This window comes from Danio rerio, chromosome 16 (genome assembly GCF_049306965.1).
Source record: "Danio rerio strain Tuebingen ecotype United States chromosome 16, GRCz12tu, whole genome shotgun sequence".
Classification (NCBI taxonomy): domain Eukaryota; kingdom Metazoa; phylum Chordata; class Actinopteri; order Cypriniformes; family Danionidae; genus Danio; species Danio rerio.
In genome coordinates, this window is record NC_133191.1 from 24,985,576 (window position 1) to 25,011,786 (window position 26,211).

At 36.1% G+C, this 26,211-nt stretch overlaps 1 protein-coding gene and 1 long non-coding RNA gene across 5 annotated transcripts in view; one reads left to right on the forward strand and one right to left on the reverse strand.

Moving 5' to 3' along the window:
- Positions 1-26,211, forward strand: part of kcnn3 (potassium intermediate/small conductance calcium-activated channel, subfamily N, member 3) — a 120,754-nt gene extending 94,543 nt beyond the window's left edge. For 2 of the 3 annotated variants that reach the window (XM_001921759.8, XM_009292295.5), the window contains 3 exons: positions 13,495-13,622; positions 16,471-16,540; positions 24,858-26,211. In XM_001921759.8, the coding sequence (XP_001921794.2) occupies positions 13,495-13,622; positions 16,471-16,540; positions 24,858-25,193 (534 nt within the window). In that variant the 3' untranslated portion in view covers positions 25,194-26,211. Of the gene's footprint in view, positions 1-3,314; positions 3,337-13,494; positions 13,623-16,470; positions 16,541-24,857 lie in introns of those variants that run through there. The other variant, XR_012391739.1, reaches the window with a different exon arrangement.
- Positions 5,306-8,878, reverse strand: LOC137487902 (uncharacterized). 2 transcript variants are annotated; one of them, XR_012391740.1, is made up of 6 exons: positions 8,737-8,878; positions 8,374-8,439; positions 7,998-8,186; positions 7,595-7,752; positions 6,987-7,082; positions 5,306-6,252 (listed from the first exon to the last, which is right to left on the reverse strand). It is a non-coding gene; the product is annotated as an uncharacterized lncRNA (long non-coding RNA). The 2 variants fall into 2 exon arrangements; XR_011006701.2 differs by lacking the exon at positions 8,374-8,439.

The following is a 26,211-nucleotide window of genomic DNA, read 5'->3' on the forward strand; positions in this document are numbered from 1 at the left end:
TTAAGAAACCCTAATTTAATATAACACACTTTAACACACTTAATGTGGATTACGTTACTACAGCTGTCATTTTGTAATGCATAATTAATAAATTAGGATAGGATAAGGTAGGGTAGGGTAGGATTGTTTATTCTTCCCTAAGGACATTTGTTTTACTATAAAGTCGCCTTTCCACGGCACACAATAGCACACAACTGTCGGAAAACACCCCGTTGTGGCAGTCGCACATAATTTTCAGTGTTGTGCAACATTGGAGAGAAGCTGATTCTCGTGCTGTCTGAAATAAAGTGCAAAAAGAGCCTTTGTTCTCCTTGCATTCACCATGGTTGAATGAATGAATGAATACTAGAAACTCATAGACCGCTAAAAAGCTTGGAGAGAATGTGGAGACAACATAAAAATAATATTTTTTATTACTCGTGTATAAATTGAATTTTTTTAAAGACTTTTTCTGACTGAAAAAAAACAACAACTCTTATTTCTCATTTCACACACATGGACCTGCTTGGACAACACTGAAATACATCACACCTGGTGGGCCGGTTGCACACAGTCTAGTTGCATAAGTTCAAATATTTTTAACCTATCCGCTACTCACATCGAATCCGAATTTTCCGCATATGGAAATGATTGGAGCTACACCAGACTTCTCTCTATTGGAAATGAATGACTTACTGTCTGTTGCTTGTTGATTGTCATATGCAGTGGAAAGGCAGCTCAAGGCTCAATCCCAATTCTACCCCTTAGACCCCCCACCACCTCCCCTTTACGCGTTCACATTAAGGTGTAGTGGTGTCCCAATTCTCTTTAGCTTGAAGGCTTATAGCTAACGGGAAGGGCTAGATGGCCCTTGAAACAGCGATTTTTTTTTTCAGGACCACACACGAAACAAAGGGGTAGGAAAATTTCCCAGAATACACTATCAACAACAGCAGCATGGCTACACACAGAAGTAAAAAGATGCACAAATTAGTATTTTTTGTCATTATTCTCAATTTTTTGCTATACAAGCATACGTTATGTTTTAATACGTTCATATAGGCATTTGTGTTTTACCGTCATGGTTAAAAAAACGCTAAAATAAAAAAGCTAAAATCTATAATCCATTATAATAACTCATGTATAGCAGTTCCACAACATACTTTCACCTGTGACACTCAATGACATTGGAATACCCTGTCAGAAAAGTCTGGTGACCAGGAATAAGCTTTTTGTCAGGAATTATGTTAATATTGTTTTCTTGTGTTTACGAAAATGAATATGGCCATGGTGTAAATGCACAGTGAACCTGCAATATTTTTGCCACATTATAGAGTTATGAAAACATAATATATGCCTTCAGTGATTTCCTGAAAATAAATACCAAAAAACAAAAGGAACTGGAGTAACTACAGCAGTCGCGATCATTGATCGTATGAAGCAAGAGATTGCGATGACATGATGACGTGTACAGGTGTTGTAGTGGCGTGCCATTTTTTAGGGGTAAATTTTGAAGCCCTTCCCCTTTACACTCTGTTTCAAGGGCCAATGAGAAAGGGAAGGAGTACAAAAAGTAGGGGTACAAAAATATAATTGGGATTGGGCCTAAGTTTCTTTGCAAATAGGTCATCATATTCTTCTATTCAGTTATAAAATCAAAGGTCTTATGAATGAGTCATAAGATTCAGTGTAAACTATCAATAAAACAGCACTACAGTGTTATTGAATGTACTATGATAGCAGTATATCTTATACACTTGTGTTTTTTTTCTTATAGTAATGTTTGATTTCATAGTTGTAGACTGACATCAGCAAATCTTGGCAGCTGATATTATGATAAGGCTTAAGTTTACCTCATAGTCAACAATGATGGTCTCTCTACATCCACCTGAAGCTGCTGCGACCTCTGACAGACTCACTGTCAGCCTCTGAGCGATTGTATGGCACCTAGTAATGATTAAATAAGTGAACAGTATGAAGAGGAATGTTTGATTAAAGCAGAGGTTCTCAACCAGGGATCAGGGGCTCTTTTTAGAGCATCTGCGCACTTGCAAGAGGTCCTCAAGGTTAATACCTTTTATAATAAGCTAAATAAATATTAAAATAAGCTTAAACCTATGAATGTAACTTCAGAACATGGATTTTTTTATGAATGTACTTAATAATAATATTAATAATTATTGTTGTTCCTATTAAAATTAAAAACTGAACAATTCACGGGGCCTTTGATTATTTTATTTTATTTTTTTTTTTTTTTTTTGAAGGGGCTTGCCAAAAGGTTGGCTAGAAATGTATGGGTAAATGAGTGGATAGAGAAACAAATAAAACAAGCAGCGATGAAAGGGATCTGCCCACTGCCCGGCGACCCTAGGATGACATATAATAATTTAAGCTAATATATATAAAAAAATTTAGAAAAATCACAGATTTATGCCTTCTGTCAGCAGGTGGCGCTATGACTGTTACTTAATTTTGGCATGTAGAAGTCTTTAGGAGAGGAATCTCATCAAACCTGTGAATTTTCGGCAGATAAGATATTGTTTGGTTGAGTTATAAGTACTTACTCCTCCATGGCGATATACTAAACTTTGTTAGATCTTCACAATTTAACATCACAGCAGCCTTTGGATTATACTGGCAAAACTTGGATTCGATGTGATCAAATTTGTAGGAGGAGTATTTTACAATGTGAAACATGTCACTTTCTGTTGCCAGCAGGTGGCGCTTTAACTCTAACTAGATATTGACATGTAAACATGTTTAGGTAAGGACTGTTATCAAACGTGTAGATTTTGAGGCAGATCAGACAATGCATACCTGAGTTATAACAACTTTCTGTTTTGTGGCGAAGCATCAAAGTTTGTGAGGCTGCCACAGACACACATTTTTCGACGAAACTCTAGATCTTCAGAAGTTCTTTAGATGACATTACCCAATTTCAGTGTTGATTGGATAAAATCTGTAGAAGAATTCTTGTTGGGTTTGAGATTTCACTCCAAGAGACTTTTTTTGTTGGTATTACCATATTTTCGTACGTGTGCGTGAATCGTAACTTGGGGGCCAGTCTGTCAAAAGTGCATAGATGGCGCTGTCGAGTCATTTTGCCACACCCACTTCTGAAAAACTTAAATTTTTACTAGTGTGGTGCAAAGTTTTGTGAGTTTTTGATCATATTTTGACTCTCAAAATCATGATTCATTCTAGATAAAAAGAAGAAGAAACTGAGCAATTCCACTGGGGCCTTTCGGTGCTCGGTCCCTAAAGATTTGTTGGTAATTACTTAGTTTCCTAAAAGAATGACTTGATCCAGGCAATTTAATTTTTTTCTCTTTTAGACTGTACACTCAATTTAATATTTCTTGAGTTACTTGTGGTACCAAGATGATTTACTGATTAAATTTATAAATATAAATGCAGTGCCAATCTCCCAAATGATTAGAAACAGTCCTTTCCATGTCTATAGTAGCCGGTGGACTCTCATATAGTGTTGAACATTAAGGATATACAAAGTAGCTATTCTGAACAGTATTCTTAGTTTTAGTATTGTTGTTTATAATCACTATAATACTGCTTCAGTGTCATTCCAGAAGACTCGAGCATCCCTACCTAAATTATATCTGCTATCATTATTCTCGCTCTCTCACTTTTTAACTTGCCCTGTCTTTGGCTCTTCTCATAAATGAGACCTGCATTGAGGTTGGTGCCAGAGCTCCTACTCTTTTATTATTAAATACACTGACCACTGTTAATTAATCAGAGCTGCACGGTGCTAAATCTAGACACAGCTTTAAAAAAAAGAAAAGAAAAAAAGCCTGGGAAGCGCAGCCCTTTGGGTGGAGGAGGAATACTGTCAAATCAGGAGCTTATTAAAAACGGGAAGGTTCTGTCGTCCCTCTGTTGCCCGCCGAGGATGTAATTGTTCTTTCCTCTAAAGCGCCACCCTTTGAAGTCTCCTCATTCATTTTTCTTCAGCAGATTTTCTTATCCAATTCTGTCACTTATTTGCTCTCCCTCTCCCTTTTCAGTTGCCATATGAGAGATTTACAGAACATTTGTGGCTTTCAGGCATCATAAATGAATCTGTCAGTGCACAAGAGCTAAAAATACTGTAACATTGTAACATCATGGCCCTTCACATATGGTATTTTAGTGCAACAAGGTATTAACTGACCACCCACAATTCTGTGTAACCAGGTGCTAAATGTGCAATATTACTGCTGCTTTATTGAAATAGGTCAGTGTAGTGTATAAAGAGCTTAAGAATGCAGCGTGCAAATAAATGTTGGGTGAATTTCTCACTCTCAGTACAGGAACTTTGATTAATACTGCCTTCATGTGAATTATCATAAATATCATAAAAGTATCCTAGTCTTAAATTGATTTAAAGTTGTTGTTTTTTTAATCAAGTTTGTTTTATGACTGTAATTCTCTATAATTATTTAATTACTGAGTTTAAATAGTGCGGAGGGGATTGTTTCTGTAGTGAAATTCTATAAAAGTTTTATATTCACTTCAATTTGTTCCCTTTTTGTTGTTCACATGCAGTCAAAACATTTGGGTGAGTGAAATTTGTGTAAAAAAGCTTCTGCCATAGATATGGGTATTTAGGTGGCTTGTTGGCACACTGTAAAAAAAAAAAGTTGAGTAAACTTAAAATAATTAGGCAACCTATCACACATAGCTTTTTGAGTTAACTCAACAAACAGGGTTTGAAGACCAGTGAACTCAAAATATTTTGTTGAATTCTTTAGTTCTCTGAACAAAAAGTATCATGTTCACCCAACAAGATATTTTTGTTTGCTGAACAAAAAATATCATGTTCAACCAACAGGATATTTTTGTTTGCTGAACAAAAAATATCATGTTCATTCAACAAGACATTTTTGTTTGCTGAACAAAAAATATCATGTTAACCCAACAAGACATTTTTGTTTGCTGAACAAAAAATATCATGTTCAACCAACAGGATATTTTTGTTTGCTGAACAAAAAATATCATGTTCAACCAACAGGATATTTTTGTTTGCTGAACAAAAAATATCATGTTCAACCAACAGGATATTTTTGTTTGCTGAACAAAAAATGTCATGTTCACCCAACAAGATATTTTTGTTTGCTGAACAAATATTATCATGTTTACTCAACAAGATCTTTTGTTTGCTGAACAAAAATTTTCACGTTTATTCAACAAGATCTTTTGTTTACTGAACAAAAATGATTATGTTTACCCAACAAGATTTTTTTAGTTTACTGAACAAAATAAAACAAACTGATTCATTATGCATTTACTATTAATTTTTAGGATTCAAATTAAATACACAAGAATAGTCAATTCACTTTTTTTATTTTTAACTGTGTTCAAATCACAATCCAAAACATTTGCATACAAAATCAGCATTTGACATTAGCCGTGTTCAGCATTGGGCTAGTTTGTACACAACTAGTACTGAATGTTTCCAGATTTGAAAAGATTGTACACTGCCTCAACATAAAATAACTGGCAACCTTACTAAAACCAAGCTATTAGTGTGTCTAAACACTCAAACCAGGTGAATATACAATCATCTAATCAGAGTAAACCCTAAAAGCCACTCCATTCATACAGTCTTTAAAGTGTACTGCACTTTTGTCAACAAAGTACATAAAGTCCAAAAACAGACCTCAAAACATTGAAACAGTGGCACATTAGGAAGTGGTCACGGGTCAGTTGCCGTTACTGTGTGGAGTTTAAATGTTCTCCCTGCGTTCACGTGGGTTTCCTTTGGGTTCTCCGGTTTCCCCCACAGTCCAAAGACGTGTGGCACAGGTGAATTGGGTAGGCTAAAATTGTCCGTAGTGTATGTGTGAATGAGTGTGTATGGATGTTTTCCAGAGATGGGTTGCAGCCGGAAGGGCATACGCTGCGTAAAACAAGTTCATTGCGCTGTGGCGACCCCAGATTAATAAAGGGACTAAGCCGAAAAGAAAATGAATGAATGAATGAACTGAACTCTCGCAGATCATGTGCCACCAACCTCCATAAAACATGCTGAATCACTTAAAAAGTATATTTGAGTTCTTTTGGGTGTTCCATATTCAGTCTATACAAGAGGCTGAACAAGTAAGCGAAGGCTGCAGGCAGATGTGTGATATCCTGAAGTACTATGGCCTCCTCCAAGATTTTAGCGAGGTTCATCACATATTGCAGGGATGCAGAAGTGCCATTATCATCTTCCACCACAGTGAAGATTCCAATCCTTTAATCTCTGGTGCTGTGGTCTTCAGGGTCCGTGTCCTTATAGGAGATTAAGTAATGGGAAAATTAATTGATGTGTAATATTAATTACTACTTATTAATGTTATTACTATTATGCAAAGAAAATAAAAACATGTAATACTTTCGTACATACAAACAGTAACACTTTGAATAGTCTATAATATATAATAATTGAACAATATATTGACAACTTTTTAATATTTAGCAATTTTTTAAACTTTTATTTTACATAAAATTGCAAAGATTTAATTTATTTGATACAGTTTCAATTGTGAAAGTTGTTTATTGTCCTGTTTAGAATATAACTGAGCCTTTAATTGTCATTCATAAGGGATTTATAAAGCATAAATAGTCCTCACTTTAGATTAGGTCACAACTGGATGAAGTTAAGCTCATAAAGCATATACTAACATACAAAGTAACTATTATTACATACCTTAATATTAGGATATTTAAATGTTAATTTGAATAGTTTATTAATCGTGTACTTAAGCATTCTGAATGATCTTAAAAACACCAACTATTCTTAAATAACTGGTTTGTAAATAATGCAATACTTAAATTAGTAATACAAATGAATCATTAAAGTTAAAAAAATACAATCATTGAGCACTTCATGTAGAGTTATGCTTAACAGAAAATAAATTAACTATTCGCTAATACTAAATAAATTATTTATAGCGTGCAGCTATTAAAAGTGTTACCAAGCAGACTAATAAATGTAAAATAGGGTATGAAAATGGGTAACTTACCAGACATATCTTGAGAAAGCAAGCAGAATTTTTACGAAGAAAAATTGGCAATCCCTCAAGAGCTGCTCTTTCTCGATCGGTGACAATATCAGTGACCTAAAGGAAAGTCATTTACAAAGGGTGTTTTACAATCTTATTGTTTTGTAAGTAAAAATGTACTTAGTACATTTAAATGAGCATAGTATTTTATTCATGCTGTTGAAAAAACACATGGCTTTATTTTTAAAAAAGAATTTTGTGGTTTCCATACAATGGAATTTGATAATGGTTGTGTTGGCAAATTTAGAAAAATGTTTAGTTTCATGTGACAATTACTTTGAGTTAAAAACTACAGCTATTAATTTCTATTTTCCTCTTTGAATGTATTCATTTGAAATGGTCACTCAAAACAAGTGAAACATCTGTTATTTATCTTACTTCCATCTCACAATCAAAACACAACTTGACACAATTAAAATTAATGCAAAAGGGCTGGACAATTAAATTGTTGCAATTACGTTTTATTAGACTGTATTACCTGAGCATGAAATTCTTGACAGGACAAAATATGTTGCACATGTTAAAAACATCAGACGGGTGTATAAGAAAAAAAAAATCTTAATGAGTACCTGCTCATCCATCTTGTTTAAAGTTGTATCCATCTCTGGACCCATTGAATCCCTTCTTTTCTGTAGAGTTTCAGGAGAGGTGCTGTATATTTATCAAGTCACTCGATTAACTGTCTCAGGAGATCTACATTACAGATCTGAGAAAACTCTGTGCAGATCTACAATATACAAAAAAAACATACATATTAATTTTTACACATAATATATATATATATATATATATATATATATATATATATATATATATATATATATATATATATGTAAATGTAAATATTTAAATGTTCAAATGCTGAATACAGATGTATTTTGAATTACCTATAATAATAATGTTGTTTGTTATTTTTAGCATTATCATTATTACCTTGAATGAAACCAAAGCAATTGCAATATAGTGACTTACCTCTTCCTTAAAGTCCAGGTTATCTCTCTCTAATTTCTTCCTGGCTAAATCTCAACAACTTCTTTTGGGCAAAGAGAAAAGGTTTCTTGCATCTGCTGGTGAATGACCGTCAAATTTCACTGATGATAACAAGTCTCACCTCCTCAAGGAAATCTTGCATTGAATTATGTCATTGTCAATATTTCAGTCCTTTTGAGCAAAAAGAAAGAAAAATATATATTTAGCCCTTTATATTTTTTATGTAAATAAAAGCTAGCTGACTGTTAAAGCAAGTTGGTCTGAATATGATAGACATTTAGTCGAGCTAACAAATCAAGCAATTAATTACATGAAAATCACACGATTTTCACACAAATTACACAGTTAAACACGTCACCGTTTGTTCCACTGGCTCTGGTTCGAAGGGAAAAAAGGTTATGATGTGCGCAATGCTGACAGCAATCTAGATAAACAGGACATAATGTTATATTTGACTTGGATACCTGATCTGGTATGTTATATGATACTCATTGTATTAATCGTGAGTTATTAAAGCAAATGACTCGATTGAAATCGCTATTTGTTTCAAATACATTCACTCTAAACTTTTATTGATGTAAATAGCCAAAACCAAGTGCACGAAACAAATAACTCACGGCTAAATTATAACAAATAGTTCCGTATTAGGATACACGCGCACATCAAAGCCAACATATCAAATAATATAACGTTAGATGACAACAAAAAAAGACATACATACCTATGATTTAGCAGAAACGTCGTTGGCCTGCTCTTAACTAGGGATGGCTGACGTGAAACTGATGTTTTGACACAGTGTCGAGATCCCGAAGCGCAAGTGTTTCGAATCACTGCACCGAAGCATGATCCGAAGCACCCAAGTCACGTGACTAAAGTGTTTCGAAACACCTAGTCACGTGACTAAAGCGATTCAAAGCATCGATCAGCTTAGAAACGTTTCGAGACCTGGTGAATCCTAATTTGACTGCCAAGGTCTCCAAATTATCTCTGTCTCAAATGGCTTAGAGCACTGTGGGTTTGCTTATTGATTCTATGCTTAGCATGATGTTTTGGGTTCGAATCCCGACTTCGAAATCATGGTTTTATGTATTTTAATCATGTTTCTGTTTTGTGTAGCCTAAATAGGATACAGCTACAGTTACGCCATCAATTTAGCATCATTTTTGTAACACTGTAAAACAATAATAAATATTTTTACAGTATGGTTGGGTTTAGGGTTTGGGTAGACATTAATAAAATACAATAAATGGGAATGAATAATATAAATAATTCTTGATAACTTCAGGCAACCGTTTTTGATCTAGCAACAACCCTGTTTTAAGACAAAAACAAGACATATTTATTCACAAATTGTTTATTCGGATATCAGACCAATGTTGAAACAAAACGATACAAGAGCAAAGCATTACCAACTGGTATTAAAGCATTTTAAAACAACTGCTACTGACTGGCTTCGAAACCTACTACTCCTGCATGGATGTCTGACACCTTAACCACTGTACTATGTTACTTGAAATATTCCACAGTCACAAAGTGGGGTTTAATCCCTCAATTTGTTCAATCGTTCTTTGCTGAAGCTGTTTCAGTGCAATATATATAAAAAATGACCACTAAATGTCACTGTAGAGTGAGGTTTCGAAACGTTTCGAAGCTTCGACACATTTGCTTCGACTGTTTCAGTGTTTCACGAAGCCTCGCTTTGCCCACCACTACTCTTAACCGCTCTATCACGGTCTCTCACATCATTAATACACTGGTAAAATAGATCGGGCAGTCAGATGGGTAGCACATCGCACAAAAACATGTATACAATTATATACAATCGATTATGAAAACGATTGACACATAGCTCCGCAGAAAGAAAGATGGTTCGTTTTGTCGCACGCACGTGACAGGTACCCCCTGCAGTGAGCTATGGAAGTAAATTGCGCATGCGCCAGAAGCTTATAAGGCGCATGCGCCAACAAGAAGGGCACGCATCAACGCAAAACTAAGAATTTTGTATTAGTTCAACGAAATATTTTAAGTTTTTCACATTGAAGCACCATATTTGTTGAACAAACTAACTATTATTTGTCAGCATTTCAAATGAAAATATTTAAATTCAGTTAACTTATTAATCTTTGTTCAGAGGACTTTTTGAAAGTTGGCGTTTTTACAGTGCAGTCACTCATTCACAATATTCATTTGGAGCAAGCCAGATCACTACAAAGGGTTTGTGCGCTGGAACCACTTCTATTCTGTCCATGAAATGGTGAATTCTCAGGGTTAATGTGCTGTTCCTGAGCACCTCACAGTATGGTGCAGGAGTTCAATCTAAAAAAGCCAACCCAGGCTCATTCTGATTACGTACCCCTATATACATTTCAGGAGAGAGCAAAATATGTCCCAGCAGCTTAGTTTTTTTTTTCTTTTTTCACCTGTGTACACTTTTTCAGATCCTAAATTTCTCCCGTGAGTGTCATTTGCACCTGGTGTACTCGCGTTAACCCACCAGAGGCTGCTGTCGACTGACTTACTGACTGACCAACCGACCGATCCCTCACCCTCTGCCTTCCCTAAACCCAACCAATAGTGTTTTAAAATGCACATTCTCACCCTGTTATTTACTTGTTTATTTTATTTTTTAGCGTTTGTCTTACCCGCTTTCTGGAATCGTTTTTCACCCGACTCGAACCCCGTTGTCATGGTTAACTCTGCTCTGCATCTCAAGTCTGTCGACATATGTGTCGAGCTACTGTACAAGCTGGTAGCAGTGGAAAAGCTGTCCATACGGAGGTAAGTGGTCAGCAAGAAAAGAAACAACGTCATACTGCCCCGTAGTGTTCGTTTTATAAACACTACAAAATGCAGCCATACTGTACATAGCTCTTGCTACATAAATCGAGATCTCTAGAAACTTGTATAGGACATACCTGCCAACATTTGTCTCTGAAAAACCGGGAGACGGGGGGGTGTTGGGACAGTTGTGGTGAACTGACGGGGCTCTTCTGTTCTATTTTGAAGGGCACTTTTTATCCAAGAGAAAAAGGGCATGTGAAGCTTGAGCCCTATCTGTGCAGATGCCTGATCTGTACTATGCACCGGGTTTTGGGCAGCCGCTGCGATCGGATATTGTACCAAAGACCGTAGTAAAAAAAAAAAAAAACGAGTACCGTCGGGGTGAAATTACAGGAGATTTCCGGGAGAAATAACAAAACGGGAGATGGGTCTGAAATACGGGAGACTACCAGGAAAAACGGGAGTGTTGTCAGGTATGATATAGGACTACGTTTTCAGAATGAGTCTGTGTTGAAAAGATCACAGCTGGTTTACTACTTTATCAAGATGTTATACCACCCATGTAATTTTGAATGCAATAATTTCCTACCTCCAGATGATAGCACTGCATCACACATCTGGGCTTCTAGTATGTAGAGGTGGTGTTCGGGAGCAGTACTGTCTATGGTTGTGCTGAGATCATGGCTCACGCTGATACAGGTGTGAGCCACTTCTGTTATATCTATACACTCTCTCTCAGTGGGAGTCCCTGTGGATAGTCCGCGAGTAGATCTGGTGATTACTGTAAGAGCTGTTCAGCTGGGTAATCCTCACAGTTCTCTCACTCACTCACTCACTCACTCACTCACAGCACGTCCCATCTTAGTTTCAGACAAGATTGCTATCCCATCAAGCAGCATGGCCATCCTCTTGTTTGATATGAAGGATCCGGTGTCTATCACTGCAACGGAGGGCATGCTGTTGCTTTCTGACATTGAATCACACACACTTTCATCCTCCAAGGTGTCTGCATTGTCTTTGCTTTCCTGGATGGCCTTCACGATCAGGCTGGAGATGGCCATGCGTCCTGTTTATAAGCTTGAGACTGGATGGTGGTTACGTAAAGTTGGACACAATACAAACTGCTCCCTCCTCCTATTCCATTTTTCCAGATGTGCATCAGAAATTTACTAAGGCTGGAAGGCACTTATTTCCAGGCTTTGAGCTTTTCTGCTTTTACTACACTCTTTGGTAGGGCGGCGTGAGGTTATATGGGTCATATGGAGTGGTAATTGTGGGTAACCCTGCAGCGCACTGCTGCCCACAATTACCTACTAAGTCACAATTGATGTCTTTAAACATGAGAATTTGTGTTGGCACCTTTGTCCTACACTGTGGTTGATGCACAACCTGCTAACAGCTGCTGAGTTTGCCATATGAAAGTAGCTAGTGCATTCTAGGAAAGGCGATGTCGACTCCTGTGGTTCAGATAAAGGTGAATGAACCTGGTAAAGATGATGTTGACAAAGTTTGTTTTCTCTGTCCTCATAGTAAAGAATACAATAAATGCAACCTGAAGTACAGGTTAACAGTTTTTACTTCATTTTAGCCAAAACCAGTGGTGAATTACCACACTTTCTTCAGAGGGTGCTGTTCAAAATGCTTACACAGAGTATTCCTGATGCATTTGTCCTCAAGTTGATGAGCAACTTTTGACCTGAATAATATTTACTCCAATGTCTCCAATTTGCCATGGCACAAACCAATTTTTGCTTTTCAGGCTATCAGAGATGTCCACTTCCCACTTGTGAATTTGTAATTACTAGGTTTTTGCATGCAAGTCCTCCTATGTAAGTAGTGCGAAAAATTTGTAAATATTATGCTTTTTTACTGGTGTAGTGCAATATTTGTAACTCGCATCATGTTCATTGTTTTGGTTAGAATACTTTGCAGTTGGTTAGGGCATCAAGCATGGTCTAGTCTAAAAAACTATTAAAATGCATTTGATGTTTCAAGCAATTTGAAAGTTCTTTGTGACTAGGAGTTAACAATCATGCATGGATGTGGGTGATAGTGGAAAGGCAATATTTTGCCTTTATATACTTCTAGAAATGTTGCACTACCGTTTTTCCATTCCATCCACGTTGTTATTATGAGTTTGCCATGTTCAATTGTTTTTGTTTTAACGAAACATGATTCACTCTAGTTAACATGATGGGAACAATACATTTAATTATGCAAAGATTCTACAGAAAATAGTGCAATAATATTGGTAACTCACTTTGTGCTCATTTTAATTAGAAAACATTGCAATTAACTGAGCTTTCTCATATGGTATAGATATGGCATACAAAGCTCTGATTATCTGTTCACCATTCTATTGTCTGAGATGGTGAAAGAGCTTCTTTCTTCTTTTGTCCTTTAAAACTTTATCACAAAGGCATAAAAGTATTTTGTAGCAGCTCTGCAGTTGACCCTTTCTTATTGCACATCACTGGTCTGAGGCCAGAATTCTGAATTGATCAGATGACAGAATTATAGGCTGCAAAGTCTGTTGTCAGGTCATTCTGGAAAAACTCCCAAGAGAACCTTTCATTTGGCAGAAGCTTATAGGCTTGTGTGCGTGTATTGGCAAAGCAGAGCTTATACTTGTGATTACTCTCTCCTAAGGTGCTTTTCCTGTTGTTAATATTGTTGTTATGGTGACTTGTCCCCTCAGATAAAGAACGCAGCAGCGAATGTTCTCAGAGAGACTTGGCTGATTTACAAGCACACCAAGCTGATGAAGAAAATCGACCACTCCCGTGTGCGCAAACATCAGAGGAAGTTCCTTCAAGCCATTCACCAGTGAGAGAAACAAACACACATCTGTACACAGCAAATTCACTCAAATCCTCATCTACACACTTTAGAAAATCACTTGGAAAAATGAACAGCCAAAGTGCTAAGTGAGCTTTAGCGATGTAAGCTAAAACCGCACAAAGAGCATTTGAAGTGCTTCACATTTGGGCTGAGTGGCTAGTTGTGCGCTAAGTGTGATTGGGGTAGTTAGGATGTCTGACCTGGCCACAGAGACAATACCTAAGAGGAACCATGACAAATGCATCAACAGGCAGCAGCTTTTATTGACAACATTTAACTGTTTCTCAAGCTTTTTATATGCTCAAGTACTGTATGCCGATGCTCAGGTTTCTTTCTTGTGTTTGTTAGGTCACTTCTTGAACTGTGAAACTTAAACTTGAGGTTTATGATATAATTCAGTTTGCAACATCCAAATACAATTTACTTTTTTTTTTTGTTGGGACTTATATAAGTCGAAAATACTGAAGTATACATCTTACTGCACATTCATGTAGCAAACATTGTAATGGGCTGTTCACATTTTATGAGAAAAATGTCCACACAACAATTATAATTTCTTTATATCTGATAATTAATAATAATAATAATAATAATAAAACATTTGCAGCACATCAGAAGTTTGAAATGTTTTAAAGCAACAAACAATATAACCACTGTTGTTGTGTAGTTGTCATTAAAGTTACCTATATGGCACATTCTACCAGAAACGTACATCATCTGTCCCTGAAATAAAACCAGAAATACAGTGAAAAAAATGGGACCCATATCAAACACACCTGCCTGTAATTATCAGGTGGTGTTCAGGTCCCAATTAATTGGTTCAGGTGTGTTTAGAAGGTGGCTCTCCAGGAACAGGGTTGGCCACCCCTGGTCTAGACAGCAGCTGCGTCCCAAATCGCATACTTATGCACTATTTTCCGCCTTTTTGTAGTATAAATTGTGTAATTAGTACATTCACACTGAAAACTCTAAAAATAATAAGTGCACTTTAATTACCCGGATGATTCTCTCATTCAGCCGGTAAAAAAAAAGTGTGGAATGATGGACACTTCACGCACTCAACGGCCGCAGGTTTGCTCATGTAGCTGAAGGGGCGGAGCTATCGGGCGCACAGGTTGGATAACTTTATTTATTTTGGATGGTGAAAGCAAAATTCTCCTACGAGAGTGATTATAGCGCCTCCCGATGATGAATGCGGTTATACTCACGGTATTATTTGATAATTATTTTTATAGTCATTTATTCCACTGATTTGGCAACCGTCAAACGCCATTAGGGAAACGGTTTAAATTTCCGCTTAGTAAAAAAACATTAGTGCTCCATTTGGGACGACACTACAGTCATATACTATGCTGTTAAGTGTGTATGTGCATAAGGACATAGTGTATGAGTGCATAGTGTATAGTGTGCAATTTAAGACGCAGCTATCATCTAAGGACAAGATTATTTTGAAGTCCAATAACGACGTCAAATTACTTTGATCCTTGGTTGATTTTAGGTTGTGTTGGAAAGTGACAACAATCCAACGTCTGATAGATGTAATGGTGATAACGTCCACACAACATCAAGGTATAACATTATTACACGTTTATATTTGGTTGATTTTAAATTGGAAGAAGGACATTGACATCAGCCTGACGTTGGGTTCTGATGTCAACCCGATTTTCATTTCCAAACAAAATCCAACGTCTCCATGACATTGAGGTACGGTGTGGTACAAAGTCAACATGACATTTTGTTGATGCCCTGTGTATGCAGGGTTAAGTCAAGACCTGTCACATTTTTTTCTAAGTGAAAATTTACATTTCTGGTAGAATTTTTACAAGTTTTAACAAAATGTTCCTAAAAATTTCAGTCTTTTTTATTTCACAGTTTGGAAAACGGCTCAATTTTTTTTTTAATAATAATTGTCATGTAATTTTGTGAAAACAAAAATATTAAATACTATATACATTTGTTTCCTACATTTACTAAGTTTTTCCCATATTGTAATAATTTGTTTAAAACAAAATTATCAAATTAGTTCAACATGGCTATAATTTACTAAAACAGGGCAACTAATTAAGTCATGTGAACAAATTTGAAGCCACAATTTAACTAATACAAGTAGACTAATTAGTATTTTATGGTTTACTGAGCTGAGAGAACAAAATCTTATTTTTTTTTTTATGTTGTCCCAAACTAGTTTGAAAATATAATTTTGGAGTCATTTATACTTTTGAAATCAAGAAGAAACCTCTGCCAAATGGTGGCTTAGGCAGTGGACAAATCAAATATGCACACACTATTGCTAATATGGTTAGAGCCCTCTTGCATTTTAACAAAACATTTACACATTTTAAACAAATGTTATGTCACCTAATTAAAATTGTGCAGTTTAGTTAGAGAACATCTTATTTTTTTTCCAACTGTCATTATGCATGTAGTTCCCCTGTTAGCTCAGTAAGTCTGATGCGAATGCTACACACTCCTGCTGTGTGGGTGCCCATAACACACATACTCATCATTTGAAGAACTCTAATCCTTCTGTCACTGTTTTGTCAAGGCCTGTCCTCCAATTTAAAGGGTTCCTTTCAAAACCAAAGCCTTTCTTTTAAAGAAATCCCACACTTATGAAATCCTTTTAAGTCTGATGCTTTTAGGATTTACGCCGTAATTGCATATTCATCTTGGGGGATTCTCATCAACCGCAAACAAATAAAGAAAACAAGCTGATTAAGTTAATTAGCTAGTTGAGGTTTACAATTGAGGGCTAGAGAGCTTAGAAGGAGGTCTAATGGGTTGCGTGTGTGTGTGTGTGTGTGTGTGTGTGTGTTTGTCCCTGTTTTTGTAGATTGCGAAGCGTAAAAATGGAGCAGAGAAAACTCAGTGATCAAGCCAATACATTGGTGGACTTATCAAAGGTAAGACTATTGTACATGTACACAAATCACAGACATGGTCGCACATCAGAGCCCACACATATGCACGTTACATCGGTTAGGAAATAGTTGACACCCACACACACTTTCAATGACATTGTGTTCCCTTTCCTGCAATTTTATCATGCCCACATACACATACACACTCTTTATAATGCCCAAGGCTGCAAGTATGTCGATGGCAGCACATAATGCCTGGTGACACACACACACACATACCTTTGCTTTCCCAAATATATCTCAGCATTCAACTGTTTCCATGCTGACCCGTTTGTTTCTGTGGCTTTGTGTCTCCTAGCAACCTGAACAAGTGTTAAAGCAGGGATGACAGTGGGAGCGAGGAGAGGGTGGGAGGGGAGAGAGACAGGAAGCTGAAGAATGATTGAAAATGTGTGCAATTCAAGAGATTTTCTTCTGATGGCTGAGTGTGCGTGCGTGCGTGTGTGTGTGTGTGTGTCTGGTCATTTTTCTGAATGTACAGTATCTAGGGTTTTTATTTCTTTTTATGCGCATGTGAAAGGGAGTGCGTGATCTTGGACTGTAGACCGTTTTTTCCTTTGATATTTTAAGAGCCCCTATTATGGGTTTTTGAAAATGACCTTCCACGCAGTGTGTAACACAGCTCTAAGTGAAGAGAAATATCCAGCTAAGGCTTAAATCTGAGTGTGCCGTGTTTAAAACTATTGATTCATCTAAAAAAAGTGTCGACTCAGAGTGGTTTAATTGAATCGTCGGGGTAACAAATTTTTAGCAGTGTTAGCGTGACTTTGAAACGGAACTCAAGCCACGCCAATTTGTTGCGTGCGCAAATCTGTGAAAATTGAAACTCCGCCCACAAACACTCAGCATAAATACCTCAGCATTATAGCCCCAGCATTGTGCTGTGTTCCCATAATTTTTCTGATGAGTGCTTTAGCAATCTACACCCTTACAACAGGGGATTCGTCGGCCGTTTGTTAAAGGAAGGATCAGAAAAGACTATTGATATATGAAATTTGTCAGAGTTTGACAGGAACTTAACAGTAAACAGTTTATGGCTCAGTTCTTCCTCCATTTCACAAGTGTAAGTAACTTAAATGTAATTAAAATAAAAAAAAAGCATCTAAAATCATGTTACAAATGCGTGCCAATTTCTTTACTGATTTAAATGTGTTTGTGAGCTCCCAATCCTTTGTCGTTTGTCGTTATTATGGCCACTGTGTGGATTCATACTAAATGTGTCCAACTGTTTTTATTTGGTTAAGAATAGAGCAATATGCTGGTGTTAAACTGCAATGCTTTAAAGCACTCCTGAATTGGGCTCACACATATACTCTGACTTCTTCAAAATTGTTGATAAGCTGTGGTGGGCATTTCTTTCTGTCTCGCGCTGAACGCAGTCGACTAATTGCAATAGACTGGGTCATCGGACCAATCAGTGCAGATTAGCATAGTGCTAAGGAAGGATTTGGGAACAAATAAATCGCTAAACGAGTGTCGTTGGGATAATTAGGTAAAAATCAAAGCATATTGTGAGCGTATTATAATACAGTAAATACATTTGGGTTGCTCAGTATTTTATTTCTCTCCTCCCAGTTTGTAACTTAGTTACAAATCGTTTTAATAATTTTAATTTGAATGTTCTGTCCCTTTATTTAACAAAACTTTCCTGCAAAAAAAATAATAAAATCACCAATTTTTAGTGTTTGCGTTCTGCTTTTTAGTAATGTGTAAAAAATAGACTTGTGCCTACAGCCAGAAAAAAACTAATAGCCAACAGTGCAAGAAAAATAAACTTTAAGATGCTCTCATGAAACGTCATCAAGTTTTAACAAGATAGCTCAACAAAAATTGAGAATTCTGTTACTATTTATTCACCCTCAACTTGTTTCAAACTTTCTGACTTCAATAGTGGTGTTGTTTTTCTGTCTTTTCATTTCTTCTCTGACTATGAATAAAACAAATACCCACTTCAGTGGTCAAAGTAAATAGTGAATAACTAACTCAAAGTGCATATGCAAGCTGCTGATACATTGTAGAGTATGTGCAATTAGAAATATCATGCTGTTGCTCATACAATATAGAGGTTTAACAATAATTCCAAAGTTTATATTTTATATATTATTTTTAGTTATGATAATCCCAAAATCATTCTCCAAAAAATCCACAGATTTTTTTACAAAATTCTTCGCAGAAATAGCTAAAATATCTGTAGATTCTGTTTGGCCCTAATAATTCAAAAATACCTCTACAGTTTTGTCTGAATGTGTCCAAGGCCAGGTTATGAAGTAGTTTGAGTGATTGGATTTATATCTCTCTCAGATGCATTTCGAAGGGAGTTTACACTTGCATTTATCATGATCGAGTAGTCATCTCATCAGAAAAAAATACATCAAGTGACCAGGAATAAACAACCTAATAAAAAAACTAATGTCATTGGGTTTCAGTACCTAATCCTAGTTTCACTTAAATCACTATATATACACACATACACACACACACACACACACACACACACACACACACACACGCACACACACACACAAACAAATAACAGCACTCGTACAGCCTCTACACCCACCTCACCCTAAAATAGTGCCTATTTTAAATATTTAATGTTTTATGTCTTAATGTCCCACCAGTGACTATTTACAGGCATATATCAATGCTACGATTGTGACGTTGCGTTTATACAACAGTTTGTTGGCACAATTGTGTGTATAAAAAAGAAAATTAAACACGGACAGTCTAAAAATCCATTTATATGAGGCACTATACTTTCTTCTGCCATTCCTTCACATCTGCAGCTGACATCTGAACAGCAGACACCTTCACTAATTCACCAACGTCACTTTAGAGCTAGTATTTCAATAATTCTCCTGCATAATGTCTAAAGTGATGACAAAACAGATGATTTTGCTCACATTTTAAGATTATAAGACTGAACGACTTGAAATGCTATCCGTCTACTGAGATTAATTTATCTGTTGCAAAAGGGAGATCACAAAAATTAACCAAGAAAAAGCCAACGCAACGCAAACACTACTAGATTACTGTTGTGATTGTGATAAGGAAAAACGCTAAACACATGCAGGCATTTCTCTTTTCTTTTTACTAAAGTAGTCTACAGTATTGAAAACAGGGAACTCATTAGAAACAAACAGATGGCCAACGAAAAGTAACTCAGGGTTATACAAACAGTGGCCAACATTAAATACATGCATTCCTGATATGTGAGTCCCATCTCATACTCAATACATTACAATTACTGTGATATAAATACAGCACTACAACATACAAAAGAGAGAGAGATCAACTTTAAATGACATTTACATGTTTTATATTGATTTGATCAGCTGTAGTTTGAAATTACGCATTTGACTTTTTCTCCTCTAAAGGCCTATTATGCGGTCTCTGACGCCATCTTGTGAATAGACAACGTCAACTGTCTTTGCTCTGCTCATTACAGGCTGATGAATGTCGACGCACTGTATCTCTGAAATTATACATATTTATAAAAGGTACTGTATTAGTTTCAATCTAAACAACTACATTCTCCCCTAAATAAGCCTCAAAAGTACTATATGTTGTCCAACAGCCGCATTATTTGTCAAACTGTAGTGAGTTTATTCATCTGCTGTCACTGTATGTGGGCAGAGTAATACACACGAGTAATGAGGCTGTACTAGTTCTGATACTGCAGAATATCACACAGATATTAGCCAATTTGATTAAAAAACCAGACAGAACTGTTGTGTATTTTTGTATAAATTCTTATATATTCCAGGCTGTCTGTAAACAATGCCTACTTTCACCTGCCCTCAAAGATTTCAGTTGGTTTGCATTGTCACCATCATGTCTTGAAAAATGTATTGTTGTTTTATTATTCTCAGGCTGCAAAAAAGAAAGTGAAAATAAATCTGACGCAATGTGCAGATCTAAATGTAATGCTGCAAATTGTCAGCCTTCATTTACTCTTTAAGTTGCAACAGTTGTACGAGATTTAGTTAAACTGCGCCATGGTATTTTTGACCCCTTTATCTTGAAATTGTAGGGTATTTATTATTAATATTATATTTAATTTTTAAAAGTTAAATTCTGCTTAAATCATATTTGATCTAGAGGTTTGGATTGAGCTCTTCAAGCAGGATCAAGCAGCTCTTCCATTGTTTCAACTTTAAAATTCAGCATAAATTTATATTAATATTTCATTGTTACTGTCCTACAATTGCTGAAGACTGAAAAAACTCCAGAGCTAAAGGTCATGATAATTGGCATTTTGTTTCCAACACATGCCGTCAGCAGTTTGCCAATCACAAAAGACTGGGCCACCTGACCAACTAGAGAAGAGCAGGGGAGAGGGTTATAAAGAATGCATCTTCAAAAAAAATAGTTTGAGACCTTGGATGCATGAAAGCATAACTAAATAGCTAATGCAATAGTAATCTGTATCTTCTTTTGTATTCTGAAGAACTTTTTCCTAATTTGAATAATTGTTAAAAACAACACCTAAACAGATTAAGAAAATGTTTTACTGACTATGCATTGTTCTGTTTTTCTTATTATTTCAAATCTCTATTTCTAGACTGATGTTAGTTCTCCTTACCCAAAAGACAATTTGGGCCATCTGACTGTCAGAATCTTTCCAAAAAAAAAAAAAAAAAAAAGCGAGAAGGATCAAATGAAACAACTGGAATGAAAAGCTATAAAATTAGCCTAATGGGGATTGTGTAATTCAGATGACTGACTTGAATCTCACTGAGAAACTAAAAATGAAGAGAGAGAGATTGCTGGAGTTGATTTTCCTCATAAGAAAAAAATTGGAGAAGATGTAGACTCAAGCAGAAGACTCAATTTAATCTCTATTTAATTTTTATTGCCGTCTAGCCAGACCAACAGAGATGTTAAAGTCGAGATGAGATCAAAATTGACCCTATTTACTTAATGCACATTCCTGGTCCTAGTGCGATTCATTCAGAAAATTGTTTGTCATCATAATCTTTTATCAGAATGTAATAACTTGCTCTTCCACTGCTTTCCATTCCTGTTCATGTCTCAATTGAATAATGCTAAGCAATAGCCAAATCACAGCTTTGGAATGGAATGCAATGCCCACTATTCACAATCCAATCAATTTTTGATGGATGAAAGCCTGTTCATGACAAGAACTATGACTGTAAAGGTAACCATAACGATCACAATATCTATATTAATGCCCACACCAGTGCACAATGAAGTCACAGAGTACACATGCATTCAACAAACTTTGAATCATCTGTGCTAAACAATTGTGAACAGAAGTGTACAGTATGTTATGTCATACCTGAAATAAATTATCTTTAAAATCATCTGGATTCTGACATTCTGTTTGTTCACCATTTATAGGATTAATGAGCTAGAAAAAAAAATATTCTGAAAGGGATTTAAAAACAATATTATTATTTTTATTTTGGGCTGTATATTTTATTGTGGATTCTTGATCCCCTTAAAAAGTATAAAAATCAATATAATAAAGATCGAGTCCAAACTGTTTGATTGTAACATTCTGTTTATGTCATTGTAGTTGTGGCATGAACTTTAAGATTATTACAAATTTTGGTTTGAGTTCATTCTTAATGGTATCATGAAACAAAAGCTGTTCTATTCTTTTCTTCCCTATTGTGAAATACAGTACGAGTGAGATGGATTTTCGAACAAGAAACATTTAGAGTGACACTTTTTTTTAGATTTTATCTATTGAGAATTGACTGTTGTTGGTTGCTGCCGCTGCTGTAAACTACAGACTACAAGACTGTTAAAAAAGTACTACTTCATGGTGACGTCCAACATTTTTCCTTTGCTGCTGAAATCCTGTCCCCTGAATTATATCACATCAAGAAGTAAATTGGATTGTGTACACCATGTTGACTTTAAAGAGATCTCATTTGAGATTTTGATTTCCTATGGGCATTTATTGCTCCATTTATCATCTGTAGTGTTTCTGTTTCATCTTTCTTCAGTCCTGTACAGTATCTGTGCTCTCTTTCCTGCATCCCTCCCTTCAACTTACTACATGGCCATGGCCAGGGTTTAAAACAGCAATATATTAACACATTTTATATTGTAATTGTTTACATTAAAAAGAATTGATGTATTAATGGTGAATGGCAACTTTTGTTCTATATAATCGGATCGATAAACGATATTATATCGAATCGCGATAAAATTTATGTCAATAACAATGACAAGCGCTCAACATTTTTACTCTATATTGATCTAAGTGGCAATCAAACAGCAGAAATGTGCAACAATGAAAATGATTTGCCAAATTTTCAGTCACCAAAAATTTATGAGGGTTCATTTAATGGACCCTCTAATTTTTGTGGCTTCAGTGATTGTTGGGGTTCTCTTTTAAATCTGGAAGTATTAACAACTTATATAGAAATATTTATCGTTATCGTTCAGTATGGAAAATAATTATCAAGATTTCATTTTTGCCATATCGCACAGCCCTACAGCATCGCCTTCATGCTGGCCTTTAGATTTGTTGTACAAGGGTTAATATTGTACTATTTTGATAGCATTTGATAATTTTATAATATCCTGATGATCTTTTAATTTGCCCACCCCCTGCCCCCTTCACAAATTCACCTCATGGATTAATACTTTTTTTTTACTTGAAGATTAATCTTAAATTTGTAACGATAGCAGAGAGATCATCTCTCACTTCAATTCAAATCGCATGTATGAAAGCTTTTAGGCTTTCCTGTAAAATATAATGACGGAAGAAGTTGGGGTATGTTAAGTTATAGGATGTGGTGGGTTTCTTAGGTTATTAAAGGTGTTTTCTTTAACCACCTGTTTAGCCTGCAGTAATGCATTCAGTGTAAGCTGCACGATTAATTATTCAAAGATCAGGATCTCAACACCCACGCAACAAAAATTATAAATGAAGGAGGTTTGCATAAGTTTATTAATCCTTTGAATTGCTGCATTCAAATCTGTGTTTGAAAAATACAAAAAATCAAGAAAGAGTCTTTAGTCATATAAAACAGACAAATAACACAGAAGTACTGGGATAACATTTTATAGTTTATATAAAACCACTGATATTATGGTAAAGATTACAATCACAATTGTGATTTGTCTCCTCCCTTTTTTGGCTAATCTGAAAAATGGTCTGATCCGTGACTAAAAAAAAAACATAATGTGATCCGAACAGTGAGAGTTGTGATTTGTTTCACCACTACCAGCCTTCATTTCCCCTCTTTATTAATGTCCAAATTACTTTATAAAGTCATGCATATGTTTGTCTGAATGTATATTTTAAGTTGTTTCCAAGTGACAAAATGCAAGATCACCCCAGGCTGTGTCCTGTGCATATAATTTATTATGGATTGAAATTACAGATACCATTATCATTGTTAAATCTATTTAAACAAACATCTGTATATGAAAATATGCTGGTTACCATAAAACCTAAAAACTACCCATTAATAACATACACAGCTCTGCACGACAGGAAGATTACCTCCTTCTAAACATGAGTGAAATTAAGTTGCCGTTTGCTAACGGTAATCAAACAAACAAACACAAATTATGTATAAAAAGTAAAAAAATAAAATAGCACACACAACCAAACTAAACCATTTTGCTGTTGCCTAAAAGCTGGGGTTCTGTGTAAAGACACCTGTTAGCCTTTATATTTACATCCAAACTCACAGCAGACTACATGCCAGGATTGCTCCAATTGTAGAAAATAAAAAGCACCATTGTTAGCCTGTTTATTATCGATTTACAAAAAGGAGTGCAGGGAGAGTGGAGTCCGTATATTGCTTAAAGGCAGGCACATATAAATAATTAGCTAGTTACATAAAAACGGTCACAAGAATCAAATGGGCCAATTATGGGCAAAAATGTTCAATATTTTCAGATCTTTAAGGTGATATAATAATTTTGATCACCAGTATAGCTGGTTACCAGGGGCAGATTTACCCAATAAGTGAGGTAAACGGTTGCTTAGGGTCCCAGGAAATCTGGGGGCCCCAAATAAATACCTGGAGATAATAATACCCATCTAATATAACGTTGTTTTTTTTTAAGGAAACAAATATTTTAAAATGTAGAGATTGCAATAACATAAAACACAGAAAAGAAGAGAGAAAAAACAGCAATATAAGTAAACAGAAAATAAATAAAAGTACAAAGGCTGAAATTTAAGATTGCTTGGACCCTTGGTTGGAATTGCTTAGGGCCCTTAAATCAATAAATCCACCCCTGCTGGCTACAGCATGCTTACCACCAAAGTTTTTCATTTATCTATCCTTCTCTCTCTACACAGATGCAGAGCGTCATGTATGAACTGATGTCAGAGCTGAACGACCGAAGTGAGGATCTGGAGAGGCAGATGTTGAGTCTGGAGCAGCGGGTGGAGCGTTTGACGGCCGGCTTTAATGCTCTGCCCGCTCACTTGTCGGCCACGCTCAGCTCCCAGCATGCGGCGCTCGTTCAACTGCTGCGTGAGCGTGATGCCAAGGTTCTGAGCCCCACTGTGCCCTCCGCGCTCTCACCCACTGCTGCCAGCCTGCCTCTAGCCAACCCCCCCTCCGGCTCAGGCTCCATCCCCTCAACTCAGCCCGCAGAGGACAGTCCCAACACCAGCAGCTCCAGTTGTTGAGAGTGCCGGTGCAGGATGTTCCCTCCTGGGCTGCAAGACGGACAATTAGCGAAAGCAGAGAAATAACATAAACATTCACACGCATACGATGCACTGTAACTATGAGCATTGCGCAGCTTGAGTATCTCACAGAGATGGAGGAGATGCTAACATTTGCACAAAACCTCTATGATGACAAAACTGCCATATTTCCTATAGTCCACAAGACGGACGTCCTCTACTGTTACCATGAATGTATTGATTTTAGAAGACTAACTAACTCAGACATGTTAACATGCATGGACTCTTACTTACACTTTCTCTGACTCCGTCTTTGCTACCAAAGTGCTCTCTGTCTATAGTTGACTGGAATGGTGTGTGTTGTAAACCTAGGAGAGGAGGGTGGGAGTGGTTATAGAGAGTATAAATAATCAGCAGCTGAGAATGTTATGATCTGGAGATCTGGACAGCACCTTTTTTACAGTCTGCAAGAGACTAACAGCCATTTGAAAGAAGCATTATTTGGAGGAGCGACGCTGAAGCCAGTCGATAAATTATAAAAACCACCCCATCAAGGTGGAACAGCTGCTCACACTGAAATAACTGTAGAATGAGTGATTATAGTCATTTTCTTAGTGGAATTGCTTCTGTTATAATGGCGTTGAAATAAGAGACTATTTTACTTCTGACCCCATTTTGAAGGAGAGACCATTTTGAAAACTGACTAATAGTGACATCCTGTGGCCGGAATACTGAGTTACATCCTCTTGGAATATTGTACAGTATGCTATTACTGAAAACTTAGCTTTGTATCGCTCAGTTTTTTACCATTAATAATTACTAACGCAGTTATAGCTCATATTTATTATAAGATTATAAGATAGCATTCTTCTCATTCGTCATTGGAAATTATGATTGCTGTATAAATAATGATTTTATTGATATTAATTATAGATAAGGGAGGTGCCGTTTGAGGTTGAAATTATTTTGTAATTTTATTTTACCAGAGAGAATTAATAAAGTATATATCTATAAATGA